This window comes from Triturus cristatus, chromosome 1_2, assembly GCF_964204655.1.
Source record: "Triturus cristatus chromosome 1_2, aTriCri1.1, whole genome shotgun sequence".
Classification (NCBI taxonomy): Eukaryota; Metazoa; Chordata; class Amphibia; order Caudata; family Salamandridae; genus Triturus; species Triturus cristatus.
Window position 1 is genome coordinate 448246310 of NC_140580.1, and position 20608 is coordinate 448266917.

The following is a 20608-nucleotide window of genomic DNA, read 5'->3' on the forward strand; positions in this document are numbered from 1 at the left end:
GCGTATTAGCAACGTGAAGGACAAATGTTTCACGAGAGGAAGTCAATGGCACCTCTTTTTGGGACAATAGAGCTCTTATTCTGCTCAACTTGTTGAACTCTGCTTTCAAGGTTGGAATCGAAGGCCAGATAGAAACATCCAGCCGCCCATGCGGGGGTGGAAAGAGAACATTATTGCAGCAGACAACTTTCCGCGAGACAGTTACTATGTACGGGATTCCCACTAACATCCCGCAGCAAGCTTCATTATTCAAAATTAAATAACTACCGTTTGCAAGCAGCGTGAAAGAAGGCGTAATCACAGGCACCGGGATACCTCGTAGGACGCAGGCTAAGTTCGGGGCTTGTACATTGCATGCGCCGTGTAATTGAATGTGCCTACATACCAAGGAATGGTCTGGTGTCGTGGTACATTCCTCGCCTTTCAAATAAACCTCAGTGCCGTCCCTAGTACATCTATACGTAAAGGGGAGGGACCAAACCTCATGTATGAAAGCGGTGCCCAGCGGTTCATATCTACCCAAAGCATAATGTTTCATACAAGAAGTGAACTTAAAAAGCACGAAAGGGAGAGTTATCAATCCGTGGACTAACCACGTAGCTGAATTGATCTCCGCTACAGAAAAAGGCAATGGTTCTAATTTTTCAATATGTAACAATGAATATGTAGCATCCTTCATGGACATAAATCGCTGCCTGTCAGTAAGGTTAAAGGGAAGAAATAACGATGTAGTGTTAAGATAGTCCCAAGGGACTCTCCCCGCCTTTAACGTCTGCAATGTCCATGCAAACTGCATAACAGAACGCAACTGGTTTTGACCATGATATAACACAGACATATCATCATGCACAATATCAACAACAGAAGAAACAATATTATCTAATGTATAAATCCTAGAAGAGAGAGTGCTAATGCTATTATCTATAACGGCTAAAACCTTCTCCATGTTTGCTTGGTCAATAGCTCTCAACCTGGAAGCTGCCTCAATCTGCGACAACTTCCAGACTTCGTTGTAAATAGCATACGCCCACCTTTTTGTTCTGCCACCCACAGGACCCTTAACAAAATCATTCAAATCTATTTTGTCATGTAATTGTGATAAATGAACTTTGACAGACGCCAAGGTGGAATGTCGCAGCCAAGATTGGCATAACTTGCCCACAGAGTATGTAGTTACAGTATGTGACGACTCAAACCGAGGATCTACGCGTTCCTGAGTATACCCCGGTTTCAGTCCCAAAAAGCGACGTTGACAGGCGTCTGAACTGCTTTGCCAAACTAACCAACCCTCACTATGAAATTTCGAAATGTTGAAAGATGTATTTGAAACTAAGGATTGCAAAGCAGTAAGGGATAGATCTGTGTGGTTATCCCAATTGGGATAAGCGCCCAGATCCGGCACAGAAGGTGACTTTAATTGTTTAGAAGTAGCCAATCCAAAACAGGTGGTTTGGAAGATGGATGAATTTAAAAATAAAATATGATTTGGTATAAGACAAGCACGATGCAAAGCCTCTGTACCCTGTACCTGCCACGGCTTGGAACCCCAAACCGACTTTGGATCAATAGTAGCCTTCCATACATCATAACCTTTGATTGACAACTCGTCCATAAAGGACTTAGAATAAAGTAGCTTTGTGTGTGTCAGTCTAACCTTTGCGGCAGACTCAGGCAGCACCTTAAAATAAAACGCTGCCGGGTCGGAAACACGGAAATCAGTAAAATAAGAATACTTGTTAACTAGTGTTTGTGAACTTCCGAACTCGGGAGTAGGACAGTGTTCCCATTGGGTAAAATTTACAAAATTTCTAAATGTATTTGCTTTATGCAGGAAATGATTGCCATAATGTTGAAAACAATACTGTTCCGCATAATTAGCCGCATTTTCATATAAATCTTCAGCATCAAAAGCGGCATAATATTTCAAATCAGAAAACAGTGATTCAATGGCGTGTACATCCCAATCATCAGAACGTATGTTCTGCCTAACCACATCACCCATAGAAACACGAAATACATTAGGTACATTAATGACCTCTGTAGGCCCATGAATTTGGAATTTAACAGCATCCCATGCGATTCCATCCAAGACGGGCCAGGCAGTAATATTCACAAAAGTCTGGTCCCTTTTCATGATGTGGGACGAGGAGTGGGGGGCCAAAGTTCCATTGATAAGTCTAATTGTCGATCTCTCACTCAGATAGTGGCCATCCACAAGACGGAAAAAAACTATTACAAATCCAATTGACATAAACAAAAAAATAGTAAAAAGCATCAACCAGATGTATGTCCAAGGGGCAATCAAAAAATGTCTCTTAAACCAGCTGAAAAAAACAGCAACGTTTGATGGGGGGCTTGACGGTAACGAGTTAGTGTCAAAGGAGAAACGGGACTGGCCAAGTGCTGTAGATTGTAAAACAGGCGAGGGACCACGTGTAGGATAAGCATTCTCAGTCTCTTCGGGCAAACCACCAGCCGATGGTATCAACAAGGGATCAGTAACAGATTGCATCTCGATGGCAACCTCAGGCAAGGTGTTAGAAGCAAGAGCCAACATTGAATGTCTTTGCATCGTCTGGCAGGAAACTGCTGGAGTCATACTAAGAAGTATCGGCCACTCGCTGAAGTTTGACATTGTCAATAGAGATGTACCTGTTTTCTTTGCGACCAGGAAGTGGAGGTAAAACGACTGTTCTTGTACCCTGCACTCCAAGCACTGGAACTGGTGCACGATAAGAGGGGCCAAACTCCTTCTTGTTCTCCACCTTCTCACGGACCAGGTCTCCAACTCGGGGTAGCCAGCCGACTACCGGAACCTGAACTTCAGCTTCAGATGTGGAGGGCAAATGTTCCTTCGAAAGAGTGTCTCTGGCTTCTTGTAGAGTCTGTAAAACAGCACAGTGATCATCTACGTCAAAGGGTGCGGTCGACGCCGCCATGTCTAGACCATCAAGGTCTGGGACAAACATTCTGATTCCGAAGAGCATCATGTACGGGGTCCGCCCACCCAGAGACCTTCTAGGGAGATTATTAAGTGCACGTTGGACGTTATACAAATGGGCTAGCCAGTTCCGGCCTGTGCCTAAAACACGTGCTGTCAATGATTGCTTTAAGTCACGGTTCATTCGCTCCACCACACTATTACCCTCAGGTCGGTAGGGGGACGAAAATTTGACTAGGACCCCCAAATTTCTCATAGCCTCCTTGTAAGCCTTAGAGGCGAACGCAGGGCCCTGATCAGAATGGAAGGTACCACACGCAAAAGTTCCCACAAAGACACGCAAATCCCTGATGACAGTCCGCGAGTCAGCACTCCTTTGTGGCCATACCCATAGAAAACGTGTGCACGAATCCACTGCAACCAAGATGTACTTGTACGCAGTATCAGAGGAAAAAGGACCGCAGTGATCTAAATAAACACAACCAAATGGCTTATTAGAGATGTACAGCTGTGTCTGTGGTGGCCGCGCAACAGTAGAAGGTTTAATCTGTTGGCAAATGTCACAATCAAGAACATAAGCACGCGCTTGTTTATATAAACCAAACCACCAGTAACGTTGTTGTAGCAGAGATATTGTAGCTGACACACCGGCGTGGGCAGACGCCAACCCCTTATGTGCAGCCAAGATCAGTGCTGGCCTGCAGTCCGCGTTGGGAATAATTCTGTCACCAACGTCGTTAATCCTCACTAATGGGACATTATCAGGACTTAAATGGTAAATGTAACGAGAAGGAAAACCCTTCGGGTAATCGCCTCCCTTTTCTGTAGCAGCAATAGCTGCCAAGATGTCATCATCAATCTTACTTTTTGATCTGGTAACTGCTGCCACTAAGTATGTAGCCACTGCTGTTTTTGCTGCCTCGTCAGCCAAGCTGTTGCCGACAGCATGGACACCAAGTCGTTGGTGACCAAGAGTGTGAATAACATTCACGAGAGGGAGACGGTCTTTAAAGTCTGCCACTCGAACCCAAAGCGTTTTATGCTTAATTGTGCTACCTTTTGTGTCTCGATAATCATTCTGAGACCAGAAATGTAAATTGTCATTATAGGACTGGACACAGTAGAAGGAATCACTCACTATAAGAGTAGTGACTCGGGGATCAGCAAACTCCAGTGCAAGCACTAGAGCCCGGAGCTCCGCCAATTGCGCGGTACAATCACCCAATGACTGCGTATGCACTGCATCAGATTGGAATTCACCATTTACGAATGTACCTACGACAATTGCGCAAGCCGCTGAGTAAGCGTGCTTTGATCCAATCGCGGGCTGCGCAGACCCGTCAGTGTATATGACACAATGGTATTCTTCGAGCGGGCGCAAAGACAGAGGTGCCGGATGAACGAATTCATACTGCAAGAACTCTTGAGTCTGTAATGAGGCATCAAAGATGTAAGTGACGTCTGGCGACGTCAGTGTTGTGGCCCATTGTATCCACCGAGGATGTAAAGCTTTAGAATTTGGTACACTTGCCTTTGTCACAGCTTCTAAGGCAGGATAGGGTGTTACAACCAGAATCTGTTTCCCATGTGACAGTGCGCGTTCTTTAAGGATCGCCATCTGTACAGCAGTCAGAACTTTTTCGACTGCGGAAAAACGTAATTCAGCAGAGGTGTACAAGTGGGATTTGTACGCAATGGGGACGGTATCGCCCTCATTAAACGTCAAATACGTGAAACCCACGGCGCCTGGCACTATTCGTATTACCAGGTTAGTGCGGTTATCACGTGTCAGCAAATATTGTGAAGCAAGAAGGTCAGCCTGTAAAGACTGTAAAATTTTGGAATGTTCCAGCTGCCAGCTAGACTTCGAAAATGTAGGTTGTACCAAGGCGTAAAGCGGCTTGATACGCTGGGCATAATCAGGAATGTACGTACGGCCGAAATTCAGAAAGCCCAGCAAAGATTGTAATTTCTTTAGTGTCGTAGGCGCACTCAAGCATGCGCACTTTTCCAGAAAGTGGGGAGCTAACCCCTTTCCTTCATTATTGAGCTCGTAGCCCAAAAACAACACCGTATATTCCGCGATGTGAGACTTCGCAAAATTGAATTTGTAGCCATAGTCAGCAAAACTCACTATAATATTGTCGACTCGAGACAGATGTGGCAACAGCTCATCATCCGTGAGGTAGATATCGTCAACATAGGAGTATGCCTCGGGGTCTATTCTTTCTAAGAGAGAAACCACGCGAGCGGAAAAGACGCCAGGGCTATTTTTATACCCCATGGCTAATCTGGTAAACTGTTTTTGTTTTCCGCCCGAAGTAAACGCTGTCCACTGGCTACTCAGTGTGGACAGGTTATGGCTAAAAAAGCCATTGGAAATGTCAAGTGTCGTCTTAAATCTTTTACGCACGAGACTGTCGACTAGAGCCGAGCTATGTGTATTTTGTACCGCGCAGGTCCGGCAATGGGAGTTTAGGTGCCGGTAATCCAAAACTAAACGGTACGAGCCGTCAGGCTTCGCTACAGTGAATAAAGGGTTATTCATAGGGGACACACAAGTTTCAATCACGCCCTGATATTCCAATTGTTCAAGGATCGCCGCGACGTGGGGTCTAGCCTCACGACGCATGGGATATTGGGGCTGAGGCTGGGGCATAGACCGTAATGGAATCTCATGACAGGGGGACAACCGGTCCCAACCCACCGGAGTACGATACACCGCTGGCGCAAGCGCCAGCGCCCACTCCCCAGCGTACATTTCAGCCTGGTCCTTAGGCACTGTGTGCGCAAAGGACGGGAGGATTTTCTCCTCCCCTTTAGGAGCTTCCAAAATGAAGGCTGGGGGCCAATCTGCCTCCGCTAGGAGGATATCATAGGTGGTGGTCAGATTATCCCAAAAAATCCCTTTTATAGTACGTTGTATGTCACCCTCTATTAATAAGACTATTTCATAAAGTCTGTCAGGGGGAGCCACTCTGGTGTCAGCTGTTTCAACAGTAACCAATACATCAGTTGCTGTCGCCGCCAGAAATGGACGCAGAGCTTGACGGACTATGGTAATTTCCGCCGCGCTGTCCAGTAGCGTCAGCGCCCATGTCCTGTTCCGAAGCTGTGTCCGCACTATCTGAGGCATATTTTGCCGTCAGAGCCGCCACTTTCTTCTTCTGAAAAGGGGGTCTTTGTCGAGCAAATTCGTCCTGCTTGCCTTTTCCCTCAGTCTGTCGAGGTTGGTCACGCTGTTGTGGAGCACCCCGACCTTTGCCACCGCCTCCGCCACCGGACTGTGTAGCCGATGTTTCCTGTGAAGAACGAGGAGAACGCGGTTCAGAAACCTGAAATCTATCAGGAGACTTAATAGTAGCACGATCGCGAAGATCATAAGTGCGTTCACTACTTGACTGTACGGGAGAGGCAGGCCGAGAGCCCTGTTTCTGCTGCTGCTTTCCCTGTTGTTTTGACCGCCAATTTTGTTTTTGAAAAGCTGGCCGGCCATCCTTACCAGGAGTTTCTGCCTTACCCTGCTGCTTAGAATCGGGATTTTTGATCACGGGCTTAACTCCTAAAGAGCTACGACCCAAATCTCGATATGCCTCAGAGATTATTTTTGCAAATTCCTGCGGTTTGTCCTCTTCAGCAACTTTCTTCAGTTCATTACGAACCTGAAAGTGCAACGCATCACCCTTAAGGTTTCCCATTATCATGGTAGCCACCAGGCCAAAATCTCCGAGGAGCCGCATCCCCAATTCTATCGCAGACTCCGCTCCATGGTCCTCTTGAACCTGTTTAATAATGGAGGGCAGCTGTAACATAGACGGAGTGCCAAAGCACTGCGCGTACGTTGCAGCAAAAATCTTACCCCAGGACACACAATCATCCATATGGGGAACTAAATCTTTAGGCAAACTAATGTTGAGGATCCTGTGTTTCTCCACAGGAGTTGTATGCGGATAAACCGCCTCTATTTGGTCAAATTTTTCAGCAAGCCAAAAGGGATAATCATCCCTTGTGGGGGGACGCTTGCCCATAACAGAATTAACCATAACAGGACTAATGACCACCGCGTGACGATCACTAGGTTGTCCCGCACTAACAGGCGCCCCCGCCTGTACAGTGCGTGACACATACTGCACTAACGCCCTATATACTGTTATAAGGGCAGTGTGTAGTACACGCAATTCATCCACCGTCACCGTGAGGTAACGGGGATGAGGCGTAAATCCGGCTAGTACCGGCCAAGTGGCCCCCGCAATTGATAAAGGGCCCATTCTCGGCGGTATAACCACATGGGGGAGGGCGCCATTAAACCAAATCTGATGTTGCCAAGCAGATATTGGTATCTCCTGTGTCCTATACGGCGCATAGGCGGCAGGCACGGCAGTGGCCGTGTAAGAATGAAATGTGTTATCATTACCACTGACTGCCGGAATCGTCACCCAAGAGTAGAATAACTCAAAGGGATGAGCCGCATCGGCTCCCACCACAAAGATGACGTCCATGCCCGCGTCCGGCACTCCATATTGCGTCAAGTGACGTTTCAGTGCTGCACGGCTATGCGCCGCAATATTTATCGCCATAAGGACAAGCTACACTTCAAGTATTCAGTAGCACAAGGGCTCAATAACCTTTTTAATAATCAAGCTTGAAGGAACCTATATCAATAGAACTAGGTAGGTTTAAAATCCGTCAGACTTGTTATCCGGAAACAAGAATGAGGGTGTTGTGGACTAAATGTAAGCACTACTAAGGCGTTTCAACTCATAGACCAAACGTTAGGTGCGCCATGTTGCAGGGATTCTGCTTATACACAGAACTATGCTTAGAACCCCAGGACCTCAGTGAATTGTGGTGTACCAGAAACTCACCTCAGAACCCAGAACCCAGTATCCGGCTAGCATAAGTGTCCCATTCGTTATCCAAGATTTAGCTCAGAGATCCCAATGAATAGACAACCCAGAACAAGCTACTTAGTGTACTCTCAGGAATGGTGGGAATCGGAAATACCTGTTCGTATATTATTCTCACATCAGTCCACAACAATAATCAACAGAGACACGGTGTAAATAAAAAGAGTTTATTTTTATAGACCACGTGTCCTAAGATGCAGTACTTTGGCTAATACAAGCAGACAAATGATTAATATCAAAACCAGCAACATAGTTACAATACCATAGAATATAAACGGGGTAATCATATTATAATGACAGTGGATACTACCACCTTCCCTTTACTAAGAAGCTAATATTAATATTATGCTAATAGAAGGTCTCTTAGGCTTGAATAGGGGACCCCATACCTCAAAGATCAGCTTAGTGAAATCACATCACAGGAGCATCAGGAGACTTCTCGCAGGAAGGCTCGTCTTCGGTCTGAATAATAAACATGATGTCTGTGATATTAAAAGCACCAACTTTCAGGTATGTGCAGCTGCGCGTGTGTTATGGCTAAATAGTGGGTCGATCAACCTAGAGTGGAAAACATGCATTGTGTAATAATCCAGACTGTTTGTCACACCATGTACAGACCAAGGTCGCTGCGCAGAGCTTGGGATGGTAACAACAGAGTGCTCTCGTGTGAAGCAAGTCTCGAGTCAGCAGTTTATTTAAGAAATAACATGTAAACGCAGTGTCGTGTGCAAAAGCAGAAAGATGGCATTCTAACATCTAACGTGGTTATGCTAACTTAACAATGTATGTACGTATTCAGGGAGAACTCACTACAATCTGTTGTGGTGTCCTTTCATTTGGTATTCAAGGGATTGCAAATGGTATGACAGCTGGCTTCACATGCCATACAGAGTTTAGCCTAAGACTGCTCTTGTCCATGCTACCACTAGGATAGCTGGTCTATAAGGTTGACTTTACAACCAATCACCATAAGGGTTGTTTGGACTGATACAAGGTGTACACTAGAACTAGTGACATCATATATCAGGCCAACTTCTCACAGTATATATCTGTTTTTGCATATACTCTGATTTTCGTTGTTCGGATAATCAGTGCAGTCCTTTTTTGCCACTTAGGCGGAGTGCATATTCATTGTGGATGCTTCACTTTATTGAAGTGTTAAGCTGCTAAGCTCAGAGTCTATTTTGTCTTCTTTTGAATACTCACACTCTTGGTTTCCTCCTTTGTTGGAGGGTATGTGTAATTCCTGTGTTCATTTTTGGAACATGGTGGTTATTTGAACTCTGTGTCTAAAGTTATTTAGGATGCATTGTCAGAAAATACTTTACCATCAGGCTGTTTTCAGCCATGTCTTATATTGTAGGAGACTATCTGAAAGAGACACGTTAGTGATAGATTCCTTACCTTAGAATATCCCCAGGCGTCAGACAGCATCCGAAAAATTTCGCTTAGCAGTACCCCTGTGCGTCAGTAGGTGGCGTTGTGCGGCTCCGCGTCAGTCACTGGCGTCATAAGCGCCAAGATGACGCCACGGAGAGTACTTAGGCGCCACCCATGCGCGCTGACGTCAGTTATTTCTTTTTCCGCGCCAGCAAGCGCAGATCCGGATTGAGGACGTACCTTAGTCACTTTTTGACTACTATTTTGAGACTTTTTGTCTTCTTTCTTTTCTCCTGGTGCACGTAGGGATGCCCAGCTTTAAGTCCTGTGGGGCCTGTCGCCGGAATATGTCAGTGGCGGACCCCCACGACGTTTGCCTCTACTGCCTGGAGACTGTCCACGACTCCCAGGATTGTCGAGCCGTGGCCCCCAAGGCCTTGCGGGAGCGGTGTCGGAATTTGCTGGAGGTCCGGCATTCTTCACGCCACCGCTCCGGGTCCAGGGGCCGTTCCCGGGACCGCTCGCGGGACCGGAGCCGTCGCTCCTCTGGCTACAAGTCTTCGCCTTCGGATTTCGGTAGGCGACGCCATAAAAAGAAGTCGAAGAAGTGGGTTCGCTCTCCGACATCACCCCCATCACTCCCTGGAGGCAGACGCGGGTGACTGGGGCTTCACCCTGGTGGCTCCCCTGGAGCCTGGGAGTTCCGCGGCCTACCCGCCATACCTGGGTCCGTCAGCGACTCCCGAACAGGTGCAAGAATTCCTTGCTACCATGGACCGCCTTTTTAGACCTCGGGCGTCCGCCGGCGCTCCTTCGGGCCCCGCGGTCCCGTGTCCAGATCCTGTTGGCCCAGCGGCTGCGCCACCGGCGCCAGCCCCGGCGCCACAGGATCCGGCCCCTGCGCCACGAGGTGCGGCGTTGCCGGCTCCGGCCCCTCCCTCGGCGCCACACTGAGTGCCGTTTATTCCTCCCTTGCCCCAGTTCCAGGACGATTTTATTCCGGCCTGGGATCCGCATTGGGAGACGGCGCCAGTCCGACCCGCCCGGCGCCGTTCCCGGCTCCATTCGTCCCTTTCCTGGCTCCGGCTTTGCGGCCGCGACCGGCTCCCTCTACTCCAGAGGCGGGCGAAGACTGGGAAGGGTCCGAGGACCCTCTTGCTCGGCAATGTGACTCAGAGCAGGGTTGGGTGGACGACTTGGAGGAGGCAGGCGACCTTGATGTCTCCTCTGTCCCGGGGTTCGCCTCCCCCCCCCGCCTACGATGGAGGAAGGTGCCTCCTACACGATGGTCCTCCGTCGGGTGGCTGGGGCCCTCAATCTTGACCTCCCCACAGTGGCTCTCAAGACCAACCTCCTCACCGAGGTGCTCCAGGCGGCGTCTACTTCGTCGGAGCCGTTGCTTCCCTTCAATGATGCCCTTACCGACGTCCTCTTGGGCACTTGGTCGAGGTCGGCCACGGGGGCCCCGGTGGATAAAAACGTTGTCAGGCGCCACCGACCGTCGCCCGGTGACCCCGCCTTTTTGACTACTCACCCTACACCCGAGAGCCTGGTAATTCAGGCCTCGACATCACAGAGTGCTTTTCCTACAGCCCCGCCAGATAAGGACTCTAAACGGCTGGACCAGTTTGGGAAGCGGTTGTTCTCTTCGGCCAGCTTAGGGCTGCGGTCGGTGAACACCGCCTGCTTGTTGGGCCGCTACTCCCACGCGGTGTGGGATGCCGTTGCTCAGGTGTTGCCTCAGTGTCCTGAGGAGGTGCAGGCTGTCCTTTCTCAGGCAATTGCTGAGGGTAAGGATGCGGCTAAGTTCGCCATTCGGTGTGGGTTGGACACCGCTGACTCATTGGGCAGGGTGATTTCTACAACTGAGGCGTTGTGACGTCACGCCTGGTTGCGTTCGACTGGGTTCTCGCCCGATGTCCAAAGCTCGCTCATGGACATGCCCTTTGATGGCACCGCCTGTTTGGCGACAAGGCTGACAATGCCCTGGAGCGCTTTAAGGATACGCGGGCTACGGCCAAGTCCTTGGGCCTTTCTACTAAGAGCTCGGCCTCTCTTGGTTTTCGTTCCTTTCGTGGCCAAGGTAGAGGCAGTCAGGCGCACCCATCCCCTTAGCCTGTGCAGAACCAGCCCCAGCGTGGCCGGGTTCGCGGTTTCCATAGAGGCGGGTCGGAGAACCAGCGTGCGGGTCTGTCCACCTCCACCCCCGCTGCTTCGGCCTCCAAACCTTCCTAATCTGAGCTTCGGGGAGCACCCCACGCCGGTGGGTGGCAGGATCCACCACCTCCCTCACTGGCGCGAGATTACATCAGACAAATGGGTGCTGCAGATAATCTGCCACGGGTACTCCCTTCCCTTTCAGTCCTCCACTCCTGCCATGCCACCTCGGTGCCACCGCATGTCGGGGGATCACTTGGCTCTTCTCCGGCAGGAAGTCACGGCACTCTTGCCCAAGGGGGCCATCGAGTGCGTTCCTGGACCGGAAGTAGGTAGTAGTTGTTATTCCCACTACTTTCTCGTCCCCAAGAAGGACAAAGGGTGTCTGCGTCCTATCTTGGACCTCCGGGACGTCAATCGCTTCCTCCAGAAGGAGAAGTTCAAAATGCTGACTCTGGCTCAGGTCCCGGCTGCCCTCGACCCTGGAGACTGGATGGTAGCGTTGGACTTGCAGGACGCATATTTTCACATTCCCGTCCTTCCGGCCCACCAGCGTTCCCTGCGGTTCACGGTAGGCCCGGAGCATTTTCACTTTGCTGTGCTCCCTTTCGGCCTTACCAGCACCCCTCGGGTGTTTACTAAAGTGATGATGTTGGTCGCAGCTCATCTGCGCAGGTCAGGGGTGTCAGTCTTCCCCTACCTCGACGACTGGTTTTTGAAGGCGGGCTCGCCCCAGGCAGTCGTCAACCACTTCCAGACTACGGCTGACCTCCTGCATTTGCTGGGGTTCTCCATCAATGTGCCGAAGTCGCACCTGAATCCCTCTCAGAAGCTCCCCTTCATCGGAGTGGTTCTGGATCGACGCTGTTTTGGGTTTATCCTCCCGGGCAGCGAGTCCGAAATATTCAGGCTATGATTCCGATCTTTCAGCCTCTGTCCCGGGTTTCAGTCAGGATGACCCTCCGGCTTCTGGGCCTGATGGCATCCTGCTGGTGACACATGCCAGATGGCATATGTGGGCTCTGCAGTGGGACCTGAAGTTCCAGTGGGCGCAACATCTGGGCAACCTGTACGATCATGTCCAGCTCTCGGAGGGCACTGCACGGCAATTGCAGTGGTGGCTCACGAATCACGATTGGATCAATGGCAGATCCCTCTCCCTTCCCCAACCGGAGCACACTGTGGTGACTGATGCGTCCCTCCTGGGATTGGGTGGCCACTTGGGAGAGGCGGAGATCAGAGGCCTCTGGTATCAATCAACTCTTTCCATCGACGGGAAAATAGAGACTCTGACGTACCCCGTTGATCGTATGTCGGAGCGCTTGGATAACACACAGAACGTATAGACATGGCAGCACGCTGAATATCGAAAGCAGAGGACTCTCACCATCAACTTGAACTGAAACAAATGAAAGCGGACAAGGTGCTACAGTCCCTGATGGCTAAAACTGAAGATTAAGAAGCCAGGTCATGTCGCTGTAACTTACGCATTATGGGTGTGGCGGAGTCAACGCGAACAGGATACATGGAATGATACATCGAGACACTATTAACCGCTCTCCTCGGCAGAGACACTTTTTCTGATGTATTTATTGTGAATAGGGCCCACAGATCTCTCGCACCACAGCCGGCACCTGGGGCACGACCCCGCCCCATAATCGCCAAAATCCTGAACTACAGAGATAGAGATGCAGCTCTTCGTAAAGCCCGGGAACTCGGCACATTAAATCATGAAGGAATGACTATCTCCATCTACCCGGACTTTACAATGCAAGTGCAAGAGGCAAGAAAGAAGTTCATGGTTGTGAAAAGGAAATTAAGAGAGAAAAATATCTCCTATGCCATGATATACCCAGCTCGTTTGAAAATCACAGACGACGGTAAGAGTGCCATCTGCAACGATTCTAAAGAAGTTCTTAAATGATTGCAACTGAACCACCCGCAAGCTCTTCGACGTAAATCTCCGAGGGGACTACATGCAGAGCAGGACCACACCTCAGATGTCGAATAACAGCTGTACTTCTCGGAACTTTACGCATAGCAGCGAGGAACTGTATGGTATGCCCTTGCAGGACCTACTTTTTTTTTTTCCTGCATTTTATGTGCTACCGTGTGATACTTAGCAACACACCGGCTATGTAAGTAAGGTTAAATGGTTAACTATTATAGATTACTGTATCAAAGTCTTGCTACGTTTGAGACCTCCATTATGCAAGTAACTGATTTCCTTACATGGGCTATGACACGCTTATTATATGATCTCACAGATCTATGTGATTGTGGCTGGATCCCCCAACTGGTTACTGTTGGGGTTGTAAGCTGGCGGCTGCCTCCCTCCTGTGTATGTCGCAACTCTTGTTTCCTTTTTTTGGTTCTCGACCAAGGGACATGATTGGGGCGGATAGTTTTTTGTCAGCAGTTAAAGGGATTTGGCTTTGCCGTAATTGGGATGGCGAAGTGGATGGGGGGAGGGACAGGACGAGGTTTTGTTATATTGTTGGTCACATATCTACTGGGATCCGATGTCCATGAGCACACACATTCATCACCTTCAAGTTCAGCACACACGAGCAGAGATAAGCAGACGAAAACACATGCAGCCTCAGACCTATTCGGTATAATTGGGGATACAAAACTCACATATTATGGCTAAATCTACACCCCTGCGATTTATAACCTGGAATGTCAGAGGCCTCAATAGTCCCATGAAGATTAGGCAAGTCTTCGCATACCTGGATAGGCAACTGCTCCAGGAAATGCATTTACTTCAACATAAAGCAGATAAATTAGGCTACAGATGGGCCGAACTTGTAGCATCAGCAACCTACTCCTCATATGCACGGAGGTGACAACCATTATACATAAGGGCACTCACTTTCTATTAGACCAGACACTCATTGATCCGCAAAGAAGATATGTCATTATCACAGGCATAATCAGAGGCACCAAAGTGGGTATTATTAACGTGTATGGTCCGAACATGGACGACCCTGACTTCTTTATGAATCTGTGGCCGAAAATACATGACCTGCCGCCTTTGGAGCTGATCTGGGGGGGGGGGGGGGGGGAGACTGAAATGTTGCATTGGGTAATACACAAGACAGATCTCAAAACACAACAGAACACCATAAACGTGCAGTCTCAATTATTTTAAATGGCATAACTGAGTTCCGCTTGCATGACACATGGCGCATACGATACCCGACCACACTGGAAAGCACTCAATCATCGATAGTACCTTACAGCAGGTCCAGGCTTGACTATTGGCTCCTAACTGACCACACCTCCACATGGGCTAAGGACATAAATCATCTCCCCAAGACACTATCTGACCATAAACCTGTACTAATAGCTCTACAAATTCCGAAATATATACCCCCACCTTTTGTGTGGCGCTTCAATGCCACTGCACTTTTTGCCCATCTACAAAGACACAATACAATCCGCAATAGAGGATTATTTTGCAAACAACGCACGCTCAGTTGACAGGCAGGTAAGCTGTGGGAGGCATATAAAGCAACTCTGAGAGGCATCTGTATAAGCACAAATGTCGGCATTTTAAAAGATATTGGAACCCAATTGACGAAATGCGAAGACCGCATAAAATTTCTTGGAGCAGAATATGACACCACCCATAGTGCACTCAATCTTAGCAACCTACGGGATGGGATAAATCAGTACAATAGACTAGCAGATGATGAAATAAAATATACTTACCGACGTCATGTAGCACGCAAGATGGGTGAAGGAGGTAGACGAGGCCGAATACTAGCACAGAAAGTGTGCACTGAGCATAGACAACAAACTGTTATACAAATATAGGACAATGGCGGGCAGCTACACTGTGACACCCAAAGTATACTGACCACATTCGTGGAAACGTATAGTGAATTTTATAGGACACAGCATACGGTACTAGAGCCGGAAATTTTGCGGCCTGCGCTTATCAACTGGATCGCCCTTCTGTACACTAAACCCACTGCCCGAATCAAAGTCAATAGATCTATATCAGAAGTAATACCAATACAGATATATATCAGAAGTAATACCAATACAGCGTGGCACTAGACAGGGTTGCCCACTGTCTCCACTGCTCTTCTCTATTGCAGTAGAGCCGCTGTACGTCGGAAATACGCACACACGGCACTGCAGTTTAATTTGAGACCTATTAGTATATCATTGTATGCGGATGATATGGTACTATACCTACGAGACCCTGAAGAGAACCCATCATCACTATTGCAAGAATATATAAAATGTGGGCATCACTCTGGCCTGCGAATTAACTTGAGCAAATCGGCGGTGGTACCGTTAACAATGAATACAAAGGCACCACAAATGGAATTCCCTCTTGTATGGGAAGAGGATCCAATTCAATATCTCGGAATCTGGATACTTCGAGACTCTGAATTAGTACTTAGATACAATTATGGCACCGCAATAGATCGCATAGAAACACAAATAACTAGATGGATCACTCTCCCCCTGTCACTAGCCGATAGAATTTCACTAATAAAGATGGTGCTGTTACCTAAGATGCTATACCTCTTTATCAATATACCAATACCACCACCTGCCTCAATTTTTTAAAAGGCTAGGCATGAACCTTGTTAGACTGATATGAGCCAGTAAACAGGCCCGAATAAGTGTCCAAACCATGACACTCCCATATGCCGCAGTCGGCTTTACAGTCCCTGATATCTATTTATATTATCTATGTGCTCAGGCACAATACACTCACTATTGGTATTACCCAGTACAATATTTGCCGCACCTAACAGTTGAAGACGGTGACCCTGACCCAGTGCCACTATCCAGCATACTCAATCAGACCCGACATCATTTATCAATGCAAGAAATAAATAAGATACGGACAGCCTCACAAGTCTGGCAACGCATCAGTCAATTAGCAAACAAAACTCCCATATACACCCCGAATCTGCCGCTATCAGTCACACAAGAACAGTATAGTATGATGATTTTGAAACAAGTGGGTGTGGCACAGATGGGCGCTCTATACCCAAATGGGACCTTCATTACTCCTGATGACCTGGCATATATCAGCAACCAATCACTATTATTCCGATTTATTTATCATAGACTGAGAGCTGCTATCGGGGAAATGTACCCAACCTATCCCATCGAACCTCCTGCCTTACAGTCACTACAGACTGATAGCTACCCCTACTCACACTAATATAATTTCACGGCTATATAAACTGGTACAAGCGGGAAATTGGAGCACACACCCTCAAGGCCCGTGACAACTGGAATAAATTGTTAGACATCTCCCTAACGGCCGAAGACTGGGCTTCCTGCTGCATACTCCCTACACTACTCACACCAAATGGCAATCTCCGCATCATCAATTATAAATATATACATCAAGCTTACCATACTCCAGCCAAATTATATAAATGTGGACTACGTGAAATGTGCACTGTAAGAGATGTGGGATTGACCAAGCAGATTTCGCACATCTTGCATGGAGTTGTGGTCCGATAAAGAAATATTGGGAGGCTGTGATTTGCCATTTAGGTATACTCGTATCATGTACACCGTCGTGCATACCACAATTATGCCTATTGGGCCTTCACATACCTGTGAAAGCTGCAAAGAAGAAATTGGTTGCCATAATGTTGTTGTTAGCAAAACATAGAGTAGTGATGCATTGGGACAGTAAGCTAGCCCCTACTCTAACAAGCTGGATACTAGATGCTGTCTATTGTAGAGACAATTTTTTAATATACGCGGAAGAACTACCAACCGCTTCCAAGCCCTCAAATATTTGGGAACTGCTAACTGCATATCTACATATCTACGAGAACGCCCTGATTTACTTAAGGCTAATCATTAATTTGAACACTTGAATTTTCAATGAGAAGCTATGCTGTGTAATTGCTCAACTGTGTATTCTTTGAAAATGTGATGTATCGGATTCCTTACTGTAACATATTTCATGGGATTGTTACAGATGTGACCACTGTTATGTATGACTACCAAAACCTTTAATAAACAAAATAAAAAATACATTTTAAAAAAGCTCACTGATCTCTTTGAGAAACACCAGCATGAGTAGCCCTTCATATATGTGTTTAGGAACACAACCAGATGTATTTATATCCCTCCCACAGTGCCATCCATCCTGCTAAAATGTTGCTACAGTATTGTTGTGTCCGTGTGAGCACGTCTTATGTGATGAAATAGGCCAAGTTCACAACATGTGTTCTGAATTAACTTTCACCAGCACCCGAACCATAGCAAGTTCTGTGAAACAATCAAAATGTTAACTGCCTGTAACTAGGTGTGTTTCCTACTTAACGATTTTGTGTTTATAATGCCAGCAGATCTAGCAATCAAATCAGACACTTGATGTTCACATTCATGTATTTTGAAAGAAACTCATTGACTCATGTCCAAATTTTTCTTATGACTACTTCTGCTCTGATGTATCATACCCTACCCTCTAAGGAGGTTAGCAAGCAATTGATATATAGGAATTTGTTGGGGAATAGTATGTTCTTCAAAAGGACCTTGAGTATTTGAAAACGCACCCTTCCCTCATCAGCAAATTCTGTATATAGATGTTTACACCAGTATGTATTCTGTCATTTGTGGTCTATTCATTGTTAATGTTTTCTACAGCTTCCAAAAGTGTACTAAATATTTCCTTATTTCTTTACAGCCTGATGTCATTTCAAATATGACCGAGTTCAAAAGGAGCATGCCACTGTTCCCACTAGTGAAGCCCCATATAAACTTTATGGCAGCGAAACTTTGAAGAGTCTCACTAAACACAAATGCATATGGATCCGAAATGAAAATGCAGTGACTTAGTGATGAATTCAATTAGCTAAGATGTCTAACTGAAACCTAGGTTGTCTATATTGATTTAAAACAATATTTTTTTTTGGGGGGGGGGGGGTCGTGGTTAATGTAGACTAGTAGAGCATGCCCATCTGTCAAATAGGAAGTCACACTGATATCAAGGCCATTTTATATAGTCTAATGAAGTTAACATCCGTGACTCAAGGTAATAGAAGTGTTAATAGCCTTCCATAGGCAAAAATGGTGTAGTGCCCAAGTTCTTAAACACTTGGAATCGGAAACCGTTTAATAGTATTCTTCTGAAATTAAGAAGAAATCCTGCAAGTGGGCATGAATTGCTTTGTGACTCCCTTTGACGGTTATATCTAAGCAAACCATTTTCCAACCGATACAGGGACTATGTTTTGAAGTATAAAGTGTTAATAGACCTTTTTCTATTTATGATCCATGCAATCTTATTTTTTACTAGTGAACTTTTATGTAGATCAACGGAGAACATAAAACTAAACTATTATAATGTACTCAAAGAAAAATACAAAAGTACAAATATTTATCAATTTGAGTCTTTGCTTCAATGCATTAGCATAGTTTTAATCTTATAAATATGTGAGGTTTGATATTTTATATTCAAACTGGTATATGCTGGAAACATGAACAGTCCATTTTATTAGGTTTTTTTCTGGACTGTTTTGCTTCACTTTTAAAGAACAATCACTTTTGGAGTTTATTTCTCTGTTACTCAGGGTTGTTTAGGTTTATTTAATTTTAGACTGATGAATAAAATAATTTTATTTAAATTTCTATTTCCATCTTGTTCCTACTGGACAATAGTGTGTGTGCGTGTGCATGTTTATATGCCAAATAAAGATAAGACGTTCTATCTAGTGCTACTAAAGAGATTCACCAAATAAACAGGTATGTTGATGGTATGTGTTGGGGATTTCAACTGTATTGTTGATGGCAAAATAGGGAAACGTTTGCCGACCAAAAAGAAACTTTCGTATAAAACGAATCCTTTTTACTGAGGTGGGCCTAGTGGATAGGTTGAAGACACTGCATTCCACCATTTGAGCTCCCCATAATGTACACATGAGGATTCGTCATTTGCTGGCATACAACTCCGCAACATGTTTTGATCAGATAGAATATAAGTTTAGAACACTTTCAGATCTTTCGCTGGTGTGGACGACCTATCCCAAATGCTAGAAGAGCAGTTTCTGGCATTGGGCATACCACAACAGGAGGCAAGCAAATGGGGCAAACGTAACCGGCTGTCAAGGGATAGCCTAAAGGATTTAGAACATCTTAACCTGGTAGCTTTAAATGGCCGCTTCACAAACGATAGCCCCCCGGCAGCTACTTTTCATATTCTGAATGTAAGCTCAACCATAGATTTTACATTCTCATCTCTACAATTTTTCGGCAAAGTTTTGGACTTTCAAATAGGATCAATGACAGCCAGCGACCACTTACCGCAAGAGATCACCCTTAACACTTACGGGGTAGCGGTTACTCTGCCAGTAGTAAACATGGGAGCTTCACTTTCGGTCATACTCAAAAGAATAAAATGCAATACGCATAATTTGGAAGGCTTTGAGAAGGAAGCGAAAAAACTTGGGGAAAAAAGCACTGCGACTCAGACAACTTAAGCCGATGGGAGCTATTTACCAGCAGCCTTGGGACTGCACATACAAGGAAATTAAAGTTCCCCACAACAACGGAAGCCCAAAACCAACAAAGCCACAAAAAGTGCACTCATACTAAGGAAGGTCATGACAAGTTAATAAAACAAAACATCAATTTAAAGTTCCTTAAGAGAAATATTAACAAACTACTGAGGCAATTACACCGAGAAGGACCGGACAACATTGTCCAAAAGGAACTGCAAAAACTTAAAAGCATCAAAAAGAAACTGATTTGGAACTTAAAAAGGGAAGCAGAGGATGAGTTATGGGCTAAGTTACTCCACGACGCTAAGGGAAATCATACTAGTGGAAGATTCTGGAAAACGGTGAACAAACTGCAGACCCCAAGAAGACCCAGCATCAACTCTCATATTACTGAAGAAGCTTGGTATGATCACCTTTTGCTCCACTTTAATATGGCTCCAAAAAACACTATGACGAGGCCACCAGAATCTGACAGAAAAACTCTAGATTGCTCCCTAACAGTAGAGACAACTACACTGGTCTTCACAGGAAAACAAATTATAAGTAGGATAGCGAAAGGTAAGACAGAGGGGGCGCCGGGCCCCAACGGAATCCCCCCTATTCTGTACAAACAAAACCCGGAATACTGGGCAGCGGTGTTAGCTCCACTATACAAACAGATCATAGAAACCAAAATAATTCCTGACTCATGGAAAGGCTCAATAATAGCTCCAATTCACAAGAAA

At 46.4% G+C, this 20608-nt stretch overlaps 1 protein-coding gene across 4 annotated transcripts in view; it reads left to right on the top strand.

Annotated features, from left to right (window-relative positions):
- Window positions 1–19010, top strand: part of IDE (insulin degrading enzyme) — a 1118175-nt gene extending 1099165 nt beyond the window's left edge. For all 4 annotated transcript variants that reach the window (XM_085606153.1, XM_085606152.1, XM_085606150.1 and 1 more), the window contains exon 25: window positions 18071–19010. In XM_085606153.1, coding sequence (XP_085462279.1) covers window positions 18071–18166 — 96 coding nt within the window. In that variant the 3' untranslated portion in view covers window positions 18167–19010. The remainder of the gene's footprint in view (window positions 1–18070) is intronic.
- The last annotated feature ends 1598 nt before the right edge of the window (window positions 19011–20608 follow it).